General features: G+C 48.7%; 5 protein-coding genes across 5 annotated transcripts; all 5 read right to left on the bottom strand.

Moving 5' to 3' along the window:
* Positions 1–13: 13 nt before the first annotated feature.
* On the bottom strand, positions 14–1305 carry CDV56_102964 (putative bis(5'-nucleosyl)-tetraphosphatase; the record flags this gene model as incomplete). Its single annotated transcript, XM_026756583.1, has 2 exons — positions 14–949; positions 1009–1305. 2 exons carry the CDS (start codon positions 1303–1305, stop codon positions 14–16), a joined length of 1233 nt encoding a protein of 410 aa, XP_026616299.1.
* Positions 1306–1828: 523 nt separating this feature from the next.
* zfpA (putative C2H2 finger domain protein) lies at positions 1829–3888 on the bottom strand (the record flags this gene model as incomplete). Its single annotated transcript, XM_026756258.1, has 2 exons — positions 1829–3273; positions 3390–3888. 2 exons carry the CDS (start codon positions 3886–3888, stop codon positions 1829–1831), a joined length of 1944 nt encoding a protein of 647 aa, XP_026616298.1.
* A 10377-nt stretch (positions 3889–14265) lies between these two features.
* HEX1_1 (beta-N-acetylhexosaminidase) lies at positions 14266–16071 on the bottom strand (the record flags this gene model as incomplete). Its single annotated transcript, XM_026754551.1, has 1 exon — positions 14266–16071. One exon carries the CDS (start codon positions 16069–16071, stop codon positions 14266–14268), a length of 1806 nt encoding a protein of 601 aa, XP_026616297.1.
* A 1575-nt stretch (positions 16072–17646) lies between these two features.
* On the bottom strand, positions 17647–18343 carry CDV56_100563 (DUF4396 domain-containing protein; the record flags this gene model as incomplete). The annotated part of the gene is made up of 2 exons (XM_026754182.1): positions 17647–17939; positions 18010–18343. The coding sequence occupies 2 exons, from the start codon at positions 18341–18343 to the stop codon at positions 17647–17649; spliced, it is 627 nt and encodes a 208-aa protein (XP_026616296.1).
* A 408-nt stretch (positions 18344–18751) lies between these two features.
* On the bottom strand, positions 18752–19699 carry CDV56_100360 (dihydrodipicolinate synthase family protein; the record flags this gene model as incomplete). Its single annotated transcript, XM_026753979.1, has 1 exon — positions 18752–19699. One exon carries the CDS (start codon positions 19697–19699, stop codon positions 18752–18754), a length of 948 nt encoding a protein of 315 aa, XP_026616295.1.
* Positions 19700–20868: the final 1169 nt, after the last annotated feature.

The following is a 20868-nucleotide window of genomic DNA, read 5'->3' as shown; positions in this document are numbered from 1 at the left end:
ACGCCAATGATCGTCATAAAAGAGCGAGTCCACGAGAGTCTGGCTGAGGATAGCCGATCGTCGCGAGTATGTCCGCCAATGTCTCCGGGTTACGCCGAATCTCATTCCACTCGGCCTCAGCTTTGACCATAAGGGTTCCAGCCAGGATTGTGCCGTTCAGGGTAACGACACCAGGTTCGTGGACATCTCGCAAAGCGCTCGGGTCGACAGGTATCCGACCAGTTTCACTTCTTCTAGGGCAAATCATCATCGTCGACTCGGTCATGGCTAAGTTGTAGCTGATGGCTGCGGGGCCATCTGTCACTCGCGCGTGGTCCCCCAGGCTTCCCCTCGCAGTTGAGAGCGCTACTCTGTACAAAGATAAGTAGATCGCATGCAGCGTATCAGCTGAAGGGTTCTGTGGCAATGGTAGCGCAAAATGGGCGAAGGGGATTTGGTTCAAGCGTCGGTACTCTGACTCGGGGCCTACAGACTGTGATGAAACCGTATCAATGAAAGGTCGCCAACTTCCCGAGTCACCCTGAGACATGGCTTCCACTGGCAAGAATTGCAAATGCCTATGGGGCTGACTCGCGCCACTCTCGTCTCCGGAATTAAAGAATGCAAATAGTCTCTTTGACCCTGAGTCTGCCTTTTCCGTCTGGTCGTCCCTCCAAGCTTTCACGCAGGCATAAGCAGCATCCAGATCTTCCTTCTCGAGTAGATCCGTTTGCGACTTCCATGCCTTGGTCGCGAGAATGAAGTGATTAGGAATGACAGGGTATTTGTTCAACACCAGTGTATATGTCGGATTTTCTTGAGGAATCTGAGCGATCAAAAGTTCTGCTGAGGGATTCTCGAAAGGATCGGGCTTCGGACCTGATCGGTCCTGGTCGGGTTTAGGAGCGGAAGGTTTCTTTGCGAGAGCTGGGCAGTAACGAAGTTGATACTTTGAGACCTTGGGGTTAGCCTTGAAAGTCCAGAGATAGCTATATCACCTTAGAAGGGAATTGAAAGAGCACATCCTACCGAGATTCCTCCAGAGTTGACTATGGAGAGATGAGTATGTGAGAATATCAGGTGGCCACCTTCCTTGGCAGCAATGAAACGCTTGGTTACCAGAGCAGGGAGGCTCTCCTTCAACCCCAATTGCATGTTGTCAAAGCTCTGCGTTGATCTCTTTGTGATTGAGTCGGTTCCTGAACGAACCGAGAAGGAGAAGGAGAGGTAGATGATTGTTGGCTGTGTGGTTTCGGAGAATGTGGAGCAAAGACTGGCATGTGCGGGGAATCCCAACAACATCAAGGCAATCCACTCGACACCCATTCACCCTCGATAACCAGCACCAGCACCTTAACACAACAATTCATGTATAAGACTCCAGCTGTATGCTCAGGTATGCCCCAAAGGTCATCACATTTGGTACTTTTCTACCTGCAGCCGCACTGATTCGAGGTCGAGTCCTTGAAATGTCTTGCCATTTTCCATAGGAAGAAACAATCCAGGGAGAACAAGTTTGATTCGTCTCTGTCTGGCAGAGCAGATATTATTTATAGAAGTAGCAGATAGCGCTTTTATCCGATGCGAGGAGATGACTTGTATCAGAATCTCCTTTCCGTCTCCCATGACACCGTGGCATAAGCCAAAAAAACAAACACACAAGCAGAAAACATTGACATAGTAAGTCATGCATCGAAGCAGATAAAATAGTCAGTGGTATCATATCCCAATATATAGCACACAGGAATTCGCTATTCATGATGCAGCATATGCAAAACAGAGAGGTATCCAACAAGAATGTAGGAGTGAAGAGGTAAGAGGAGGAACAACTCAGGGAAGGTGGCCGCATTCACGACATCAAGTCATCGATATCCACATCTTCGTGAGGATGAGAAAGTGTAGGGAGGATCATCGCCGGCTGTCCCATGAGATGGGTTGCCGGTCCCTCTAACCAGGGACCCCTTTCCTCCTCGTTGGCGCTCAACAAGCCTTCAGCACGTTTCAGCGTTTCGACATCCAGATCAGTTATATATGCCTCCCGGTTGGTACCATCTCCAGCCCCTCCGGGAAGCTTCAGCCGTACTTCGAACTCATTGTCGAGCATCATTTCATCTTTCCACAGACGGCGCTGGCCGTCGAAAACGCACAAGACACGCTTCTTCGTCTTCATGCTGCTGCTCGGGCAGCCCCAGGAAGGAGGGTAGCGATCGCGGTTGTTGCGCCTTTTTGAAATGGTTGCACGGGCCTTGCTATTTTTCGTAACAGCGTTGTTGCTGCCCAAGATAGGACGAGATCCTACACTCGCATTCCCTTTGTTTGACTTGGATGAACCTTTGCTTGATCGCAGGTGAAGATTGAGTTCGTTATAATCATCGTCCTCTTCTTCGTGTTCATCGTCGAGGCGGTCAACATTGCCGGCCGCATCAAGAAGCTTGTGCTTCTCCATGGTCTTCTTGACCTCCTCATCGCAGTCCACTTCCGCCAGCCGTTGCTGGTTGATAACCTCACTAGGCTCTACTTGTTGCACGACCCGGAGAACACAGTCGTCAAGATGCTCGTAAAAGTCCTGTGCGTTGCTGAAGGTGGCAGAGCAAGTTGAGCATTTGCCAGTGGCGTCCTGACAATAATCCGAAACCTTCTTGCCAGAGGCTGCAGCGGGGCTCCTCTTGCGACAGTTGGGTGGTGTTTGCTCAACGCCATGCACCGAGGTCAAGTGACGCTTGAAGACATCCGCTCTGTTGAAGCTTTTCTCGGCAGGTGAGCCAGAACCTGGACAGAATCCACACACCATGGTTCCCTTGTAATGGGTGAGTGTGTGCCGGTTCTTGTCGTATTTACGAGCGAAGCCCTTGACGTGGTATTCGCAAGTAACGATGGGGCACTTCTCGGGTCGTTCTGACTGATGAGTGAGCATATGAGCCTTCAGATCCTTGAAGACTCTCCCGCAATCGGGATGAGGACAGCGTCCTTTCTCCTTGCTCTCTTCATCAAAATCTGCAACGCTGGCAGCTGGACTCAGCTGAGATCGACGGGAATGGATGGATGAAATGGACGACCTCCGGTCATAGATGGAAACGGGGCGTGAGTGAGGGGCCGAGTTCGGAAGAGAAGAGACAGGGAGTCCAGTGTGTGAAAGGTGATCTGCAGAGTAGCTCTCGGGAACGGGGAGTTGGGATGGGTCAGGAGACTGGGGATAATATCCACAGTTGGCTGAGTAACCTGAGGGCTCGGGAAACGTGATAGTAGGAGTCGAATAGCTTGGATGTTGGTGCATTGGTTGTATCAAGGAAGGGTCTGTTAACCATGAGTCAGTATTTTTGAAAGGGCTGGCAATTTGACGATCGAAGAGCAGCAGAGAAACATAGGAATTTGCTTCATAACGAAATGTGATGCAAACTCATGGCACTCACCAACAAAGTCGTCCGGGCCTTTCCTCTCATAGATATCCTCCGCTTCTAACGAGCTTCCCATAAACTCATTGGGAAAGAATTCATCCATAACGGCGGCAGGAAGCCCGATACCGTGATTAGTATCGATCCAGCTCTCCGGGAAAGTATGTGCAGTGCCGGAGTATGGCGAGCCGATCGCCGATGATGATGCGCTTGCGATGGAGGGTCCAGATGCAGTGGAGAGGCCCGACATATAAGGCTCTGTGGAATAGGGTACTGGAAGGGATGGGGGAGTAGGAGGCATGGGAGGAAAACCGGAAGTTTTGGCCTCAAGCTGTGAATCAGCATAGACAGGCGATGTTTCGTAGTAAGATATTGGGGCGCTGGTTGAATCAGAAGTCTGCCCGAACCCGCCGAAGTTATCCATTTGAAACCCGAATGGATCGACCAATGCTGGGTCCATAGCGACGCTGTGAAAGTATGATGTTTGTCGTTGACGCGACGAGTCCAATGCCAACATTTTGATCTCCTTGTGCGCTAATGTACGGTATAGAACAAAATCAGAATGTGCTCTTGGGCTCTGCATGCACACGTCCTTTGGTCAGTGGTCAACTGTGCTAGTTCCCACCATCCGGTGAAAGACGAGGCCTGAGTTTCAGTAAGGAGATTGAGGCGCGAGATCTGCATGAAGTTGGTTGTCAGTCAACATCTCCTTTCATTGCTGTTGCAGTAAGATTGGTAAATCGCCAACTAAAATTTGATTGACACTTATGGGAAATGCGAGCATACCGCAAGATGAGCGACACCTCAAACAAGGGAACGGGCCGCTCAAAAGTGAACGTGAACCTCGGTCAACAAGCTGATAGTCGCCTGCACAATGCAAGGGAAGTTCACAGGATGATCTTCGGATCGATGCGAAAAATATTTCGAGGTATTTGACCGGATCGCCCACGGGTATGGGAACTATTCCGAGAACAGCAAGTTGCGCGATTCTGAATTATTTCGTCACTCAATTTTGGATCAAAAGAGTATATATATAAGACAAGAACAACAGTCACACAGAAGGCAATTGGATGCAAATCAGTGGACCTGCACGGCCAAGTCGGGGGAGGAGTATGAAGTATGTTGGAGAAGCAGGTGATAAAAGGAAAGGAGGACAAGGTGCTGTCTTGTATGAGCGCTTCCTTTGACACTTCTTGTCAGGGTTCAAGAAGGGTCCATCTACTATTCCTTGAGGTAGGATGAGTCTTATGTAGAATGAAGGAATGACGGAAAGGAGGGAGGGAAAGCATTGTTAAATGTTATATGATTGCTGGCCCTATGGCAGAAAGTGTACCTCATTCTGGGCTTGCAGTGGACTAGACTAGACTAAATTACTAGAGTGGATTCTGACTAGATAGATTAAGTGAACTAAACTACGTACTACGAACTGGATGAACTAGGTTAACTAACAGCGCTAAGTCAAGCCCATCCAGACTACTGGAGGTGGAATGCGCAGCAGGAGACAGGGGAGTGCTTAGTGTACATTGAGACTGACTGGGGTGGGTGGATGTGGATTCTGGGTGGTTAATGACGATGATACCACCCTAAGTGTATTAAATGTATTTCTCTGAACCAAGTGTCAGGGAAAAATGATAAAAACAGGGAAATTATAGAAGTATATGTGCCAATGCTACCGAATCCTTTGTCCTCTACTTTGATACTCGCAATGTTTTCAGGGCAGAGAAAGCGAGGGGAAAAGGGGAAGTGGAGATCATGGTCAAGCAGGGACTTGGTATCATTTTTTTGATTTTTAGATATTGATTTTAGATTTACATAGTTTATATTTAATCCATAAATATCTTTAGCGGTAATTGGGTTTACAGAAATACCACTAAATCTGCATGCGCTATTTGCACTGCCATAAGTTCTTCCCCATTTAGTGATTGCCTTGGCTACTGCAGTGTTTTGGGTCGTCTATGTTTCCATGTGTTGTATTGAAGACTAAGGTACCTCATGGTTCCTGCATTTTTATTTCCAGCTTTGTAGGTCTGTAGGCAATGATTCTATCTCTTGTATTCAAGACTCCGAGCCTGTTGACATGGTTCCTCATTCCAGATTCCACTCAAAATCATCATGGTAGGTGCTCGCTTCTGCGGGTTATTTTAAGACTTGCTTGAAGTGAACTGACCACGTAAAGATACTCCTTATCTTTGATAAGAATAAAATTGTTGATTATTTTCCAAGCTACTTACCTCAAATGAATAATGATACAATTTCCCTGTCGATGTCTCATCATTCTTGTGTGTCGGGAACCCCGTGTCCATCTGAGGCTAGGGATGCATGCTTGACATTTGTGGATACAAATGTCATCGGCAAGTCCGTGTACAATTGACTTAGCACCGTCAGACCGGACCGGGGACTCTAGTTCGTAAGGATACAGACCACAGATTTCAGTAATCAAGCAATTTCTCTGACTCTCTAGAGAACTCTGTTTATCGTGGTCTCCGCTTAATCTTATTGTCATTCCTTATCTTTCAGTATGATCGGATCTTTGTGATAAGATGGTGGCAAAATCCTCTCCCATTGACCTACAAAACGAGGGGTATCACGAAGACCTACGGAGACGGAGACGGGGACGGACTATGGGGTAAATACTAGCAAGGATGAGTGATTTGAAATAATGGTGAAGTAGCTCTGCTGTTCCACAAAGTACCTTACACATACTCACAATTCGCAATTTACGAATATATGAGCCTATGGAATCAGATATCGATAATTAATGGTAATCGGCATGATTAATGAAAAGTTGCTAGCAAGGCAAGGTATTATGATTGATCGCATATCTGCTTGGCAAATTGGCAGTCTGGCAAAGCCTCACCCTGTCCCGTCAATCCGGTACAGATCATCATCTTCACTCCTGAGGAGACACGGGAGGCAGCAAACTCCAGATCTTGAACCATGGCCGCAGTTTCCGAGCACCCTTCGCCTTGATCCGGTTAGCACTTTTTTTGGTTCTGGGGCTTTGTTGACGATCTTAGTCTAGCCCCACGACCCCAGCCTTTTCGAGGAACGTGCATATGAGTTTCGCCTAATTGATTGGCTCAAATATGTGACAGGCAAATGATGCTCGAGAAAATTAAACCAATCAGAAACCTGAACTGGCACAGACGGGAAGGACCTGACCTGTGCTTCGTTTTGACGTGGACGAATCTTTCTGCTTGATGTCAATATGTCAGTTTTTTCGCAGCGAGAGTCGCCTCGAAGGTTTTGCGTCGAGGTTAACAAGGTTATTTCTCGCAATAATAGACACTTGAAAACATCGTCAAAGATTGTAAGTACCAGTGTTGAGTGTTTACATATCACTGTGCGGGTAAACTGTGAGTGGGTCGGCTTAGGGTGCTAAGGTACCTAGGTACCTTACAATATTGAGTCCTAGCGTGACCTGTTTTCGGTATCACTACGTATTCCGTACTCCAGAATCGAGAGGTCAACTAATGAACAAGCATGCTGGCGCTGTACCTGTACCTGTACGCCGTGCGGGCTTCGAGTCGAATAGGTATTTCCATCAGCTGATCTCAAGGGGTTGCAATTAATTGTGTAGTGCGGAGTATAGGTAATGAGTACCTTGGACAGATCTGTCTGAATTTTCACCATTTGAATATGAAATTTACAGGCATGGGGTCGAAGGTATGGTATCTGGTAGTGTGGAGGTTGAGACTGATGAAAAATTTAGTCATAATGATGCAGTGCATCTGCTGTTGCCCTACGGAGTGCAGAGGTACAGAGATGCAGGAAACCCCAAACGGGGCATTGGTTGAGTCAATCCCTGAAGAAGGAATGTGGATGATACACTGTGGACCATGGACGCTCTTCTCCGGAACATGACATGACAAAATATTTGAGATCGGTGAGGAAAGCGCTCCAAAACAGCCTTAGCGCCACACCTTGGTCGAAGCCACATTAGATAATCCAATCATACTTTATAAAAGCGATCTACCCGAATTTCCATTGGCAGATCCCTGGATCAACGAGCGAATCGAGGCGCAGCAACTTATTTTCACACCGCTGCCTCAAAATTCTGTTTTGTTTTTCCCTTTTTTGTTCGTTTCTGTTCCGGAGTGCCGACTTTTGATGCATGGCCACAATCATGGTCCGTATCATGCACTATGGATGAGACGGGATATCCACAATACTGCATAGCATGCCAGCATGGTCATCAATCATGTCTCCGTGATTCTGGTTGAGGTATCCCCCTAGAATTGACCGATGCTTCTACTTGAATTCTAGAGCGAGGACACGGTTGGCCTGCCTATTGTTGCGGTGAAACAACCTTATTTCTGACCGAGAGTCTCGGTGAGAAAGAACGAAAAATATGGACATGAAACTCTCAAGTAGGAACATGCCCAGGAAACTTTCATTCTGGCACTTCCGACATCATTGCCTGACGGATCGTTACCCATCGTTACTTGTTTGTGGTTCTCGTATCTCCGGACGAAAATCCACGAAGGAATGCGGTAATTTCCGAGAGACCGACGAAAGCTACCCAACAGATATTTGACATACCGAAGGATTCTGAGGCTCTGCTACCTAGAATATCCTACAGATAACGCTCAACTTTATTGCTAAGAGGGTTTGTGTAGCAGCCGTTGAAACCACGCAGGTTGATCAATTATTCCTAGTACCAAGACAAAGTATGCAGGGACAGAATAATCGCTTTTTCCTTCTTATTTGCTGACAACCCACAGTGATCAATGATCAATCCATAACAATCAGTGATAATCGCTAACCAAGAAAAAATACTTCTGGCGCCTGGGCGCAAAAGGAATGGTACATATTGGAGAGCGGCGTCGCCGAACCCTGACATTTGCACGTGGGAGATGCATGTCCACATTTTGATCTTAATGGGATAGGAAAATCCCTGGCTGCTGACAGGGATTAATCTCCAAGTACCCAAGAATAGTCGTTACATCAGGCCGTAACAGTCATATCTAATGACGCTCAAAAGAAGCTTCGAATACTGGTATTCAGGTATTGAGTTTAAAGCTGGCTTACCAATGCTACAGAAAAACCATTGCTTGAATGTTTCAATAATGGGATCCATAATGGTGTCTACTTGTTTCCTGTTGTTTTTAAGAAAAAAAAACACAAACACAAACAAAACTTAAACTAAAACAACAAAGAAGTTTGACATCTTGGCAAGCGATTGTCTCAGCCCTATTATAGAGTTTGAGTAATCAGCAAATGAAGAAGCTGAACATACAGTCTAAGATTCCCAACAAATCATCCCTGCCTCCATATGCCAGACAAAAACAGCTGTAACATTACAAACGCTGATCCTAACAGAGAAAGAGACATTCTGGCTACCTTGGGCTTGTATTATCTCAATAGGCAACTGACAGTCGAGAACATCCATCTATTTTAGAAAATGGCATCTTGGCGTTGGGAATTAGGGCATCTAGACACAAGCCTCTTCAAGCCATCAATGACCGAATTCAAAACCGATTGTTGAGTGTCAGCTGATCCTTTTGCGGTGCTATTTTTTCCTCCTCTAAATTCCCATCGCTGTGTTGTTGTACAGCAGTGGAAAGTTAAACACAAAGGTAGATACATTGTGGCTTCGCTTAAGGTTACTCAAATCCCAATACGATGTCCCGTCATCGCTAGTAAGTTCCTAATTCTATCAAAGCCTCCCCCACCCTAAGCATCTCGGAATCCGCTTTCCAGGTAGCTTGTTACCAGTCTTTTCTTGAACCAGGTGTCCAGGTTTCCAGGTGTCACCTTAATCTCAACAAACAAACTAACAGTAATACCATTTGACACTCGACAAGAAGATGAACCTTTTGGCCCCCAAGTATGCGCCAAGAATCTATTCCTCTTTGAGCAGACAGTACAGAAGGGCTGCAGTGTAACCATGCAGCAGTCGCTTCATGAAACATTCCCCTGTTTCCTCGTGGCAGTAAGCAGTCCTTACCAGACACGAACAGCGCATTGCTCAGGTAGTCTATAGATAGACAGCAGTAGCACGGCGCTGCACAACGCCAGTGATATCGAACAAGGAGCTACAATGCCTTCTGATTTCTAGTCAAGTCTTACGTGCATGAATGGCTCTGCAATGTCCATGCGCTTGCATGGCAGGAAGCCAACGCTGGTAGCCACTCACGAGTCAGAGGAAAGATTCGAGAACAGAAAGTTGCAGCGAGCGTTCTAGCTTGAAACACGTTGCTGGTGATTCTGCAGTCATTGATCTGAGAATGAGTAGGCAACCCCAGGTTGGGAGGCGAGGCTATTGTTGCCATGTGGCTCCCCATCTTGAGGTTCTTTCAAGGGTATTGCATGTCTGTCAGATATGAATTTCGGGTGAGAGTTTCAGTACGCAGTACGGGATGGAGGAAGCTGAGTCTGTTGTTGGCATCGGGTTAATCCTTACAACTGAATTGATGTAGGTAACTTGACCCAGAGCCTCAAGTCTAGACAGATACCTGTCATTTCTCGGAGTGCCGTAAATTTAGCTGGAATGCGGGCCACCTTAGCTACGCATAGCTATTGATATTGACATCTCGGACCGTCTAATATACTTGAAGTAAATTGGTTCCACTGCAGAGTAAAAGGAAGATAGCAAGCAGGTCACGAGACCCTGGGGAGATTGTCTCTTCCCCATCAGCATCCCTGCCAGGTTACGGAGTATTATTAGGCATACATTCTTTTACCATAGGTAATCAATATCTACAGTATCATACTGATCATACTGGAGATGGTTAATCACGACAGGTTTCAAGTGTCAGCCAATCTAACCCCCAAAGAAAGATAGGCAACAAATATTGGAAATCTAGATCACTCTGGATTCCAATTTCCAAATACGTATCTACAGAGTACGAACAAGCACAACCCAGTCCATACTCCCCCTCAATAAGAGCCCCTTTCATGGTTGTTGAAACCACAGGAACTAGCGCATTAGTGCCCGACTCGATCCCAGGTTTAGTAATTGGTGCTGGGCCGAGCAGAAGATTAGCGAGCCAGTTTGTTGCACAATGGGGCCAAGGTGTCATGTCATGTGTCATGTCTGGACTTGCACTCTGGAGATGGATGATGGAGTATGGGGGAGCGTACTTCAGATTGCGCCTTTAAGAGCTTATCAGCCAGACATGGTGGGAGGTCGAGTCGGGTTATGCAAAAATCAAGAAAAAATGATTAGCTTGTCCAGTTTTAAGTTACTGGGTTCAGGGGCGACCAGGAAAAGAACTCCGTGATCAGCACGGACAAAAAGGGACGGCCACTAGAAACACGAGTAGCGACGTAAATTCAGGTGCATCTCGTCTGGTATCGGAGGATATGGATGATACAGATGCATCAAACATTGCTCTGATCATCGGCGCTCTATCTCCGCAGATCTATCAAAAATCCCAAATGTGACCACTGACCGCGCCGTCCAAACTCTGCCTCTTCATGACGCCAAAGGATCAACAGGGTAGGTCCGGCGATCTGAGAAGCATTAGATCTCAATTCAATCGCCTCAATCTTGGTAGATTCTGTGATCGAGATGCAGTAGCCATGGGTGACTTGGTGTATGTGATCAACTTGCATGAAATCATGCCCCGCGAGTTTAGATATCTTAAGCACCTACGGGGAACTACTATCGTACATATGAGTGTCCCTGAGGCGACAGGCGACACATTTGCAGCTGCACGATTAATGATGTTCCACATGACATCTGACTATCCGGAATTATGCGCTCGAAACCGTGGCGATCGCTGAGATCTACCATGAAAAATGGACCACATCTATATTAGGAGCTTAAGGTCATATCACAACCTGGACTGCTGAATGTCTTAAAAAGGATGGAGCGGCCTCGATAGCGCAACTAACTAGCCCGAGTCATGTCTGAATCATGTATGTTGACCTGTCAAATCTGCAAAGCTACCTACTTCTTACTGCGGAGGTTTACTATCATTCAGCACTTCTATCCTCTATTGGCCAGGAAGATACTGCGTACTTCAAGAAAATCAATGAATGCTTCAGACTAATCTGCAGTGTAGATCAGGTATCATTCAAAGTAAGATACAAAGAACCACGACAATAAACCTGACATCTTCCGCAATGGAAACCTTTTCCAGCGTAAGACCGTCCTTAGACCACAACATAGCTAGGTAGTCAGTGGGTCGGGGCTCCCAATTCCCACCATCTGGGCTGTACTATTCGTGGCGGAAGGATCATTCTTTGGGTCTATTTTTCAATGAGCGGAGTTTGTGATGTATCTATGCCGTAGTATGTTTCTAATTCATAAGCTGTTTCAATATTTCTGAAGAACGTGACCCGAGACCATCACACTAGAGAATGGAGTCGTCGTGCTCTATTCTTCTTTGAGAGTCGAGAGTTGAGACTGATCTTTGGGTTCCCATCTGCAAATCCGAGGATGGCCCATGTCGATCATCGATGATCCTATCCCACCTGGAGCAAGCGCCATCTTGAAAGGGGGTCGTTAGTTGACGGTACCTTAGCACCGGGCAGCTTTCGAGCCATGGTATCTTGGTTTCTGGTACGGAGTACTCCGTACCGTAGGTTCCTTACAATGATGGATCCAGCCGGCTTGTATCGTACCTATGTACCAAGTGATACATTCTCATCACAAACGCAAAGTGGCTTGGATGTGGGCCTCAGGAAAAACAAGTGGCTGTGCAGTGGGCACGGAATGGCTCCGGTACTCTGCCTGTGGCTTTGTCTGGTCATGAGCCACATGATAAGAGTTCTGGTCTTTGCTAATTCTGAAGTTCTTGGTCGGTCGGCTACGGAGTAGACCGCTAGCCCTCCGCAAGTGCAGCCTTACCAGGCGTCTACCTCACTATGATGCTAATACGGATACTAATAGTACACATGAGGCGGTGCGCAGGTGACACCGTGACTTGGACCGCCGGTGATAAGGGACGAGAGTTTGTTTGTGCAATTTTGATACCTGCCTGACCTTTCCTCCGGAGTCTGCAGTCTGTGGTCCGCAGTTTGTCCACACAATCTGTGGTCCTGTGCGTCCGGCCGTCAGTTTCTGTACAGGGGTTGGTTGGAGTGTTTCGGCAACCCCGACCGATGGATTTATCAACGAGTCGTCTAACGAACCTACTTGAGGTGGATAGTCGGCCATTTGTCAACAACGCTGAGTGAGTCTTTCGAAACTACTGATTCATGATAGATGAGAGGTGTCAGCGTCGGGTCACGATGAAACAAAACAGGACATAGTCCGTGTCTGCAGGGAAAAGGCCATCTTATCCTGTCCGTGAGTGCATAGGGCTTACTTGATACCGCAGCGACCTGACGGATATGATACCTCCTGGAGAATATGGAGATAAATTCCATGTTAGAGTAGAGGTATTTTGGCCTCAAGTACTGGGTACCCTTTGTCATTTTTTGGTATCAAGGATGATACGACAACCATTCGATATCCTAACAGACTCTCTGCTGTTGGTCTTTTCCCCTCGTGACTGCTTCCGTTGGCTTGTGTTGGCCTTTCATCCTTGCCCGACAGGATGTGGCTCATGCAGTGTAACGGTTGACTCGAGATTTCAGTCATAACCCAAACTTCCGTACAGAGTAGTCCATGGTCAGTGGAACACTGAGCCAGATCAAAACGCAGAAGAGGCTTGGTAATGCGAACATCAGCACGAGGTCAAAATATATGTCCCTGTATAGTGACATGCCAAATGGGAGGAGAAAAAAAAAAAAAAAAAAACATCCTAGCCGCGGGGATATTATTCCCCTTGCCACACGTACATACACTCGTACTGCGATCGAGAAATATCATCATGTCAGACAGAAAATTTCCTGATATCCCGATTGCTAGCGTTTGCTATCAAGGAGTAAGCCTGTCAGCCCTACGACGACCCCGGACGGGCTAATCACCTCCATTGGTGGGTCATCCACGCTCGCTGATAAAATCCATGAGGATGAACCACGATTCTTCGGAGACTCCGGAAAGGCTAGAGCGGACCAGACCGTCTGTTGCGATGCCAGAGAGCCTCAAGGACGTGGTATGAACGGTTCTGGTGACGGTCAACGAACAGCCTAGCAACTAATACCTTACTCACTGGCACGGCACTGTCCTGGTCACCAGTTCCAATCAACACCAAACCATGACAGAATCCAATAACCCAACCAAACCACAGAATCAAGAGAGGAACTGGAAATCTGGCCATGCAAGGAGCAGACACTGCAGCAAGCGGAGCACCAATGAACACCTCAATCTCAGTCCCCTGTTGACCAACCTGGAACCCACCAAATTAGGGCCAAAAGAAGATGAACCAATCGTCTTGAGAGGAGAAGGCTGTCTGTAGTTAGAGTCCTGTAATCCAGGGGTGTTGGTGATCATTAGAATGGACGAATTAGATCCAGTCAGTGGTTTGAGAGCAGACAATGGTGGCACCTATGCCCTCATCAACATGACATGTGTCTTTGTGATGTAGAGAGAAGAATGCCAGTGTTTACGGAGTACACTTCAATCAAAAAAGATATAGAGATTGACAAAGGGCTTTAAGGAGACTACCTAGTAACGCGACATACATGGCCGAACTGCACGAACTACCTGAGGTGGAAAGTGTTTCCACTATTATACTGGGAAACTATGATGATGTCAGTAGGGTTCAAACTACTCAAGACCCTGTGGACATGTTCTCATAGGAAATGGACAAGTGCATAACTTCTGTCGCGTATGCGCAAGGAGACACCAAACATACAAGACATTTATGCTACTTCAGAACTCAAGGAGCATCCGTTGAAGCTCTTTTCGTTGGCACAGGAAATCATTCAGCTGGATTCATTCAATTAGGCTCAGTATCCTGACCAGGCAGTACTAGAGCAGTGGGCAGCGTGGCTGTTAGTATGTACATGGATTAACAGCAGCTATCGCTGATAAAAACACAGAATGATCAATGAATTACACAATAGCACTCTGGTTATAGTAGAAATCGCACGCGTGGGGGTGCTGAAGACAGTATTTCGGCATCAGGGCGCCGGCTTGAACGCCGTTTGCCACCAAGTACTCCCGGAAGTTGAGAATACGCTGCGTCATGAGCGTAGTCCGCTTCTTCCCATTTGCATCGCGGTTGCCAGACCAGACCAGTTCCGCCAGAGCTGCCGCGCGGGGCCAGAACTTGCTCGACACAGTCACATCGTCCACCTGCTCGCTCCAGAGAGGCGCGGTCGCACCGATGATGTGCTTGGCTTGAGCATCGGTCAGATTTTGCGTAAAGTCGTAGTCGTAGATCCGCTGCCATGTCTTGTAAGGAGCGCACCACGAGCCTCCGTTGCCGCCATAGTTGAAGTTGGGGGTGTTGGGATCCGGATTGCTCATGACGTTGTACCTGGGGTCGTTGGAGATGAATCCGCCAAAGCCGCAGTCAAGATAGAGAAAGTCGGAGGACGATACAATGACATCGTAGCCCCGGGCCGTCAGATTCTGAATGTATTCCAGCCCGTTGTTCCAGGTCTGCATGACAATGTCCTTGGGCACATCGTGAGCGTGCTCTGCAGAGAGAACAATATCCTCCCACATGATCAGACGGCGCTTCTCGCTGACGTTGCGGAAGATGGGAACTGCATGATCCACCCAATACTGAGACAGATCGTGGTAGGTGCGCGAGGGATCCTCTGCGAACCATGCCTGGACATGGCTACTGTAGTTGAAGCAATTCGGTTGAATCTCGTCGGCTCCGACGTGGAACCAGTCGTCGGTAAAGACACCCGACAGCTCATTGTAGACATCCCGAACGATGTCGTACGTCTTGTCGTAGATGATGTCCAGCTGGCCCGGGTTGGGTTCAACGGCAGTATGATATTGCCAGACGTCATTGGACCACCAGGAGTCGGTGCAAGTCACCATGCTCGGGTCTACCTGCTTCCAGCCAGACGACGAATGGCTAGGCATATCGATTTCGGGGATGACACGGATACCTCGGGCACGGGCATAGGCAATGATTTGGCGGATGTCAGCGTGCGAGTAAATCTCCCGCACCGAGTATGCGTCTTTAACCATCTCCGGATGTGCGTTGATCTGTACAGGCCACGACTGCGTGTCATCCAAGTGCCAGTGCAGGACATTCAGCTTGGACAATGCCATGCCGTCCAACTGCTCCAGAATCTTCTTCACGGAGATGAAGTTGCGACCAGTATCGATCATGATGCCGCGATAAGGATAGAGAGGCGCATCCTGGATACTGACGGGCTGCTCGATGATTAGTCCACCGCTTCCATCAGAGATGACGATCTGTTGAAGGGTAGTGAACGCATGAAGAGCACCCCAAACGGTCTTGGCAGTGATTTGAATGCTACTGGAGCCTTCCTTCACATTCAGGGTGTAAGATTCGTCCACGCCGTGCTGGAGATCGGCTTTGGGATCGTCGACCTTCACATCGACGAATTGTAGCGAGGACGAGGCACGTTTGCTCTTCGTGGAGGCGGAAGGTGTAGCTGTTGGGAAAGGCTGAAAGGAGGAGATGGGCGCTTCAGTAGCAGCAGGAACCCATTGAAGCGAGACAATCGTCTTCCAGGCGCGATCCCATCCTTGCGAAATGATCTGGCTGTTGGGACCGCGGGCTGTACGCAGTGTGAGATGACCAGCAATGTGTTTGGGACCCGACGACGCCCAGGTGATATTGCGAGGAGCCGGCAGTGGATTGACGCCGACAGCTGCGACCGACGAGGCGACCGTAAGGACTACGGCGCAGATGCTGGAGATGAGCATGATCACAATAATCAATGCAAGAACACAGGCATTGAAGTGGCTTTTTTTGACGGATATGAGTAGGGAGGGCCTTTTGGCTAAAAAAGACATCAGAGACCAGAGGTGGAGGAATGGATTTAAATAACCTTGCAGGGTGGATAATGCGAGCGTGCTGATCGACAGCAACAGTGAATGTGCATCGGTCAATCTCCTGCATTCCATTGATCCATTCCATCTTCCCAGCTTCCTCCATCCTGCCAACGCGCGTCGATCAAGCAATCAGAATGGGAAGCTACAGCTCAAGGTCCGTCCATCCACCAATCTCCTGAAGGCATCATCAAAGCTAATTTGTCCAGAACTTACAGATTCCTCTGTCTATGCTTCAGAATCTGGGGGCTGGACGCCATCACGTCCCACTCCGCTTGCTCTCATTTGCTCTTCTTCACAGAAATCATGATCATTGGCAAAAGGTCAACACTGCGCCTCAAATTGTTTGGGACTCTCCCGCGATCCAAGAATGCTTTGGTTTCATCGCTGGTTCCAAGGGTTACATCCGCCTTGGTTCCCGCGCTGCAACCTGAAGGTCTCTCTAATCTTCGAGGTTTGTTTTTGATTGATAGATACCACGCGATATGGTCAGTGCAGATTTATCGGCTTCGTTCCTGTGATGATACCTTGCCACAGCTCGTATCTGCAGATAAACGGCTATCACCCGCACACAAACTGGATGATCAAGTGGACAAGTTCACAAAGTGGATGGGAACTACCGATAACAATGCGACCAAAAAGACTTCGGAGATTGCGTCTGCTAATCTGTCACAGTGACATCGCTTAGATGGACAAAGTCGAAGATAACATTATGCGGTCTGTTAACTTGTCTTCTCATGAGCTTGGAATCCTCTTGACACACTTCGACGCGATCTCTTCGGGCGAAGGCTCGTATGGCCTCCTTTGGTTTGATTGTCGCAGACAGGGAAGCAACCGCTACTTCGAGGACAAAATTCCTTTTCTTAAATTTCCACACTGACTTGCCTATATTGTCGCGGCCTCTAGGAAGGACCCAATTTCGGCATCAGACAGTTTTCTGTGATCTACGGTGATCGATAATTGTCACGCTAGTGATGATCGTGTGAGCTGTAGCACTTTTGCCTCGAGCAACTCAAGTTGCTGCCCCTTCGCTTCACGTTTTCAGAGCCAGAACCAAGCAAGTTGTCGTTGATACCGCCCAGGTAGGAGAGCGAGAAAAGGCTTCCTCGGCGCCTGTGGAGGTTTGGGCACACAAATAGAGTCTGGTGATAGATTTTTTACGACGATGACGGTTCGAACTACGAGCATATATTTGCACAACCGACGTCATGTCGCGGGCTCGATCTGGCTTGAGCGACGGGCCTTCCCGTTAATAAGCAAGTACCATGGTTCCGGCAACCATGGCCAAAGATCCATCTCTCTCAGAGACGGATCAGAAATATCAAAAGAGCTTTCGCAGAAGTGTCATCAGAGATAGCTGGAAGCTGAGCATATTCAGTTCGATACCAACTCTACAGTAAAATCTACTCTATCTTACATACAAGCAACCACTTGATATCTCGAAGAAAATCAATGACAACTCTTCCCATACTTGACCAACCGCCAATAATTATACGGCATCGGGGCCAAAAACCCAGCACCCATCGACACCAGCGCAGCCGCCCAAAACCGCGGATCATCCAGCAGCACCACACCTCCAGTGAGATGGAAATCCACCAGATTCTGCACCGTCTCCATAGCCACCATGGAGACGAGGCTCATACCCGTCGCAGTCCGAAATGCTGGTCCCCAGGGGAGTCTGTCCACTCCATATCGGAGAAGGATAGTCTCCAGGAGAATCGACGTGGTGATTCCGCTCGCCACTGCCACAACATCAGCCATCTGATCGGGCATGAGGCGAAATCACATAAAGATGACAAGGAATGGACGTACTAGAAACACCCATAATAGCACCCATCCCCCAGTGCCCGTAGAGACTTTGGAGCACCCACAGCGCCGAGAAATCGCCTAGTGTGCACCCGGCCAGACAGCGGAGGGTGTTGACAGCTGCGCGCTTCCAGCCTGGTTTAGATGACCAGAAGGATAATGTGAGGGCGGATTTTCGAGTTTCATTCTCCTTCTCCTTCTTCGAGCAGCATTTTGTAAGCTGATGCTGGGGTTGGGACTGAGAGGTGTAGAGTCGGTGGAAATGGGTTAAGGATCTGCTTGAGGAAAAGAGCTGGTGGGTAGTGAGGCGGGAATTAAACGGTGAGGATACGCGAAGCATGATGTTTCCAGTCTAGGATATTTGATCTTTTTAAAACAGCTAGAAGAAGTTCATGTCTGGTTTATGGGTTGAAGAAGAGGTATGTATATTGTAGTCCTCCGGGCGACAAACACCCAAGGCTAAAAAACGCGAAAACCGCGCAAATGACTGAAAGGGGAGAAGTGGGATTGGTCAGTTCGAAAAGTACATTCTTCTGGATTAATCATTCCCTGATCAAAGATATTGTCAAGGATTCGATTACTGGGTTATAAAGCCCTCGAAGACAAAAGCGTGAGCGTGGAATTGACGATGGGTAGTTCGGCACGTTAACCTCCACCACGCTGATCTGATTGCGGCCATTGGCCATATTTCCATTCCGCAACACATAATAATAGTCAAAAGCGCCACACATCCTAGACTCATCCATAATTACGCAACCTCGAAACTCCGCTCCATCTCCATCCCCTCCTGGAACGCATTCTTCAATGCAGAGGCCTCCTCCGCCGAAGGCGCCACACATGGCCGCCGCGGCAGCGCTCCGTATCCCCGATACGACTGCAGGGCGGTCTTGACCGCGACAAACCCACCCTTGATAGCCAGCCAGTCCGCCCGCGCCACGACCGCCTGCAGCTTCTGCGCCTCCTCTATCTTCCCGCTCCGGTAGAGCTCCATGAGGCGCACGCACGAGCGCGGAATCAGATTCGCCACGCCGCCGATGATACCCGCCCCGCCGGCGACGAGGGTCTGGAGGGTGAAGTCGGCGGAGCCGCCGAAGGTCAGGAAGCCGGGTTTGGCCTGGGCAGCGATGCGGGCGAGTTTGCCCGTGTTGCCGCAGGTGAGCTTGACGCCGACGATGTTGGGGTGTTGGGAGAGAGCCAGGATGTCGTCGGAGGTGAGGTCGAGGCCTGAGGAGGCGCCGGGGAAGTTGTAGATGAGGAGTGGGACCGGGGAGGCGGAGGCGACGTCGCGGAAGTAGTCGAGGAGGGTGTCGTTGCTCAGGAGGGACTTGTAGTAGCAGGGGGGCAGGACGAGGACGTAGTCGCCTCCGGCGTCGGCGGCGTCCCTGCAGAACTGGATGGTTTCGCGGGTGGAGGATGCGCCGCAGCCGACGATGAGGGGCATGGACGTGGCACCGGCGGCATCGAGGGCGCGACGGGTGGCTGCTGTAATGAGTTTGCGTTCCTCGCGGTCGAGATGGACGGCTTCGCCGTTGCTGCCTTGGACGACTAGACCGGTGACGCTGGCGTTGGCGAGGTAGGCGGCGTGTTTCTCGACGGTGGGGAGGTCGACCTCCTCGTCGTCCTTGAAGAAGGCGACGGTTGGCACGTAGATGCCGGGCACGAGAGGGCGCGGTCTCGTTGTTCCGTTGGTGGTCATTTCGTCTGTTGTTTTATGAGTGTCGAGAGCAAATGATCTCAAGGGCAGTCCTGCGCTACGAGGTAAAAAAGTTCAAATTGGAGGATTGAAATCGATAAGAAGAGAAGAGGGGAGGAAAGGGTTGTTAAAGAGGATCGAGACGGTGGGACGCCTGCCATGATTAAGGAATTGGAATGTGGTTCCAGTGCCAACCCAAACAGGGGAGTCGGATCGATGCGATGATGAAGATTGTTCGCCGTCTGCAGAGACTCGGCAAGTGGAAAAGAGTGGAGTGGACAGTGGGAAACCCCCACGTCTGAATCCCACAGAATGAGGCCTCTTAGGAGTCAGAACCCAGAACCCAGAATACATGGATAAAATGAGACTCCGGAGAAGATCAGAGAGGTATTGTAACTCTTATTGATATTATTGGTGGCGGAGTTGCATCTGATGACATTGGAGCATGCGCGTCGAAGATATGCAGCAGCTTGGTTCTATGTAACCCACGAGGACTTGAAGGAGATGCAATCCTACTGCTTGCTACGGGATAATTAGCTACATCTTAGGATCATCCTTTCAATGTAGTATGAAATCCACCGAACATTAGATAACTGCTATGATTGAGGCCGTGAACCCCCACGTACTCCTTGATCCGGGGTCATCATTGTACGGAGTAGGTGGGGAATTATGTGGACCGATAGATACATCCCATGATTCTATCTTCAAAGCAGCAGCAGGAGGAGGAAATTGTATTCGGTAGACTCAATACTAAGATACAACGATCTCTCTAGTCGGAAAGAACTCCGATGGAACTCCTACAGAGTCATCTTTGAGATCGAGGAATCTGTCTCTACTACAGTCTACTCTCCCCTCGTTGTGTGGGGGTGGGGGATATTGTAACTTGCAAGAATGCCAGTAAGAGTCTGCGTGTTGCTGTGTTGGATGATCATCTGATATAAACCAACCTCGAGTTCTCCATCATATGCCTTTCATCTGACTCGGTGTTCGGTTGGTTTCTAATATGTGTTGTCTCCATTCAGAAGCTCAATATGGTAGTGCAGGTTGTCAGGATTCCATCCCGTTTAGGTTTAGCGTCCCGACTTAGTCAGCCTATATATAGTTGGCCCCTGAGCCATCCTAATTGGACACTTGGCGCTTCCCGATTCTCTCAGGTTATGGCCCTATGTTGA

This window comes from Aspergillus thermomutatus, assembly GCF_002237265.1.
Source record: "Aspergillus thermomutatus strain HMR AF 39 chromosome Unknown NODE_44, whole genome shotgun sequence".
Lineage (NCBI taxonomy): Eukaryota > Fungi > Ascomycota > Eurotiomycetes > Eurotiales > Aspergillaceae > Aspergillus > Aspergillus thermomutatus.
The sequence above is the reverse complement of the archived record's forward strand: the minus strand, read 5'-3'. Positions and strand labels throughout refer to the sequence as shown.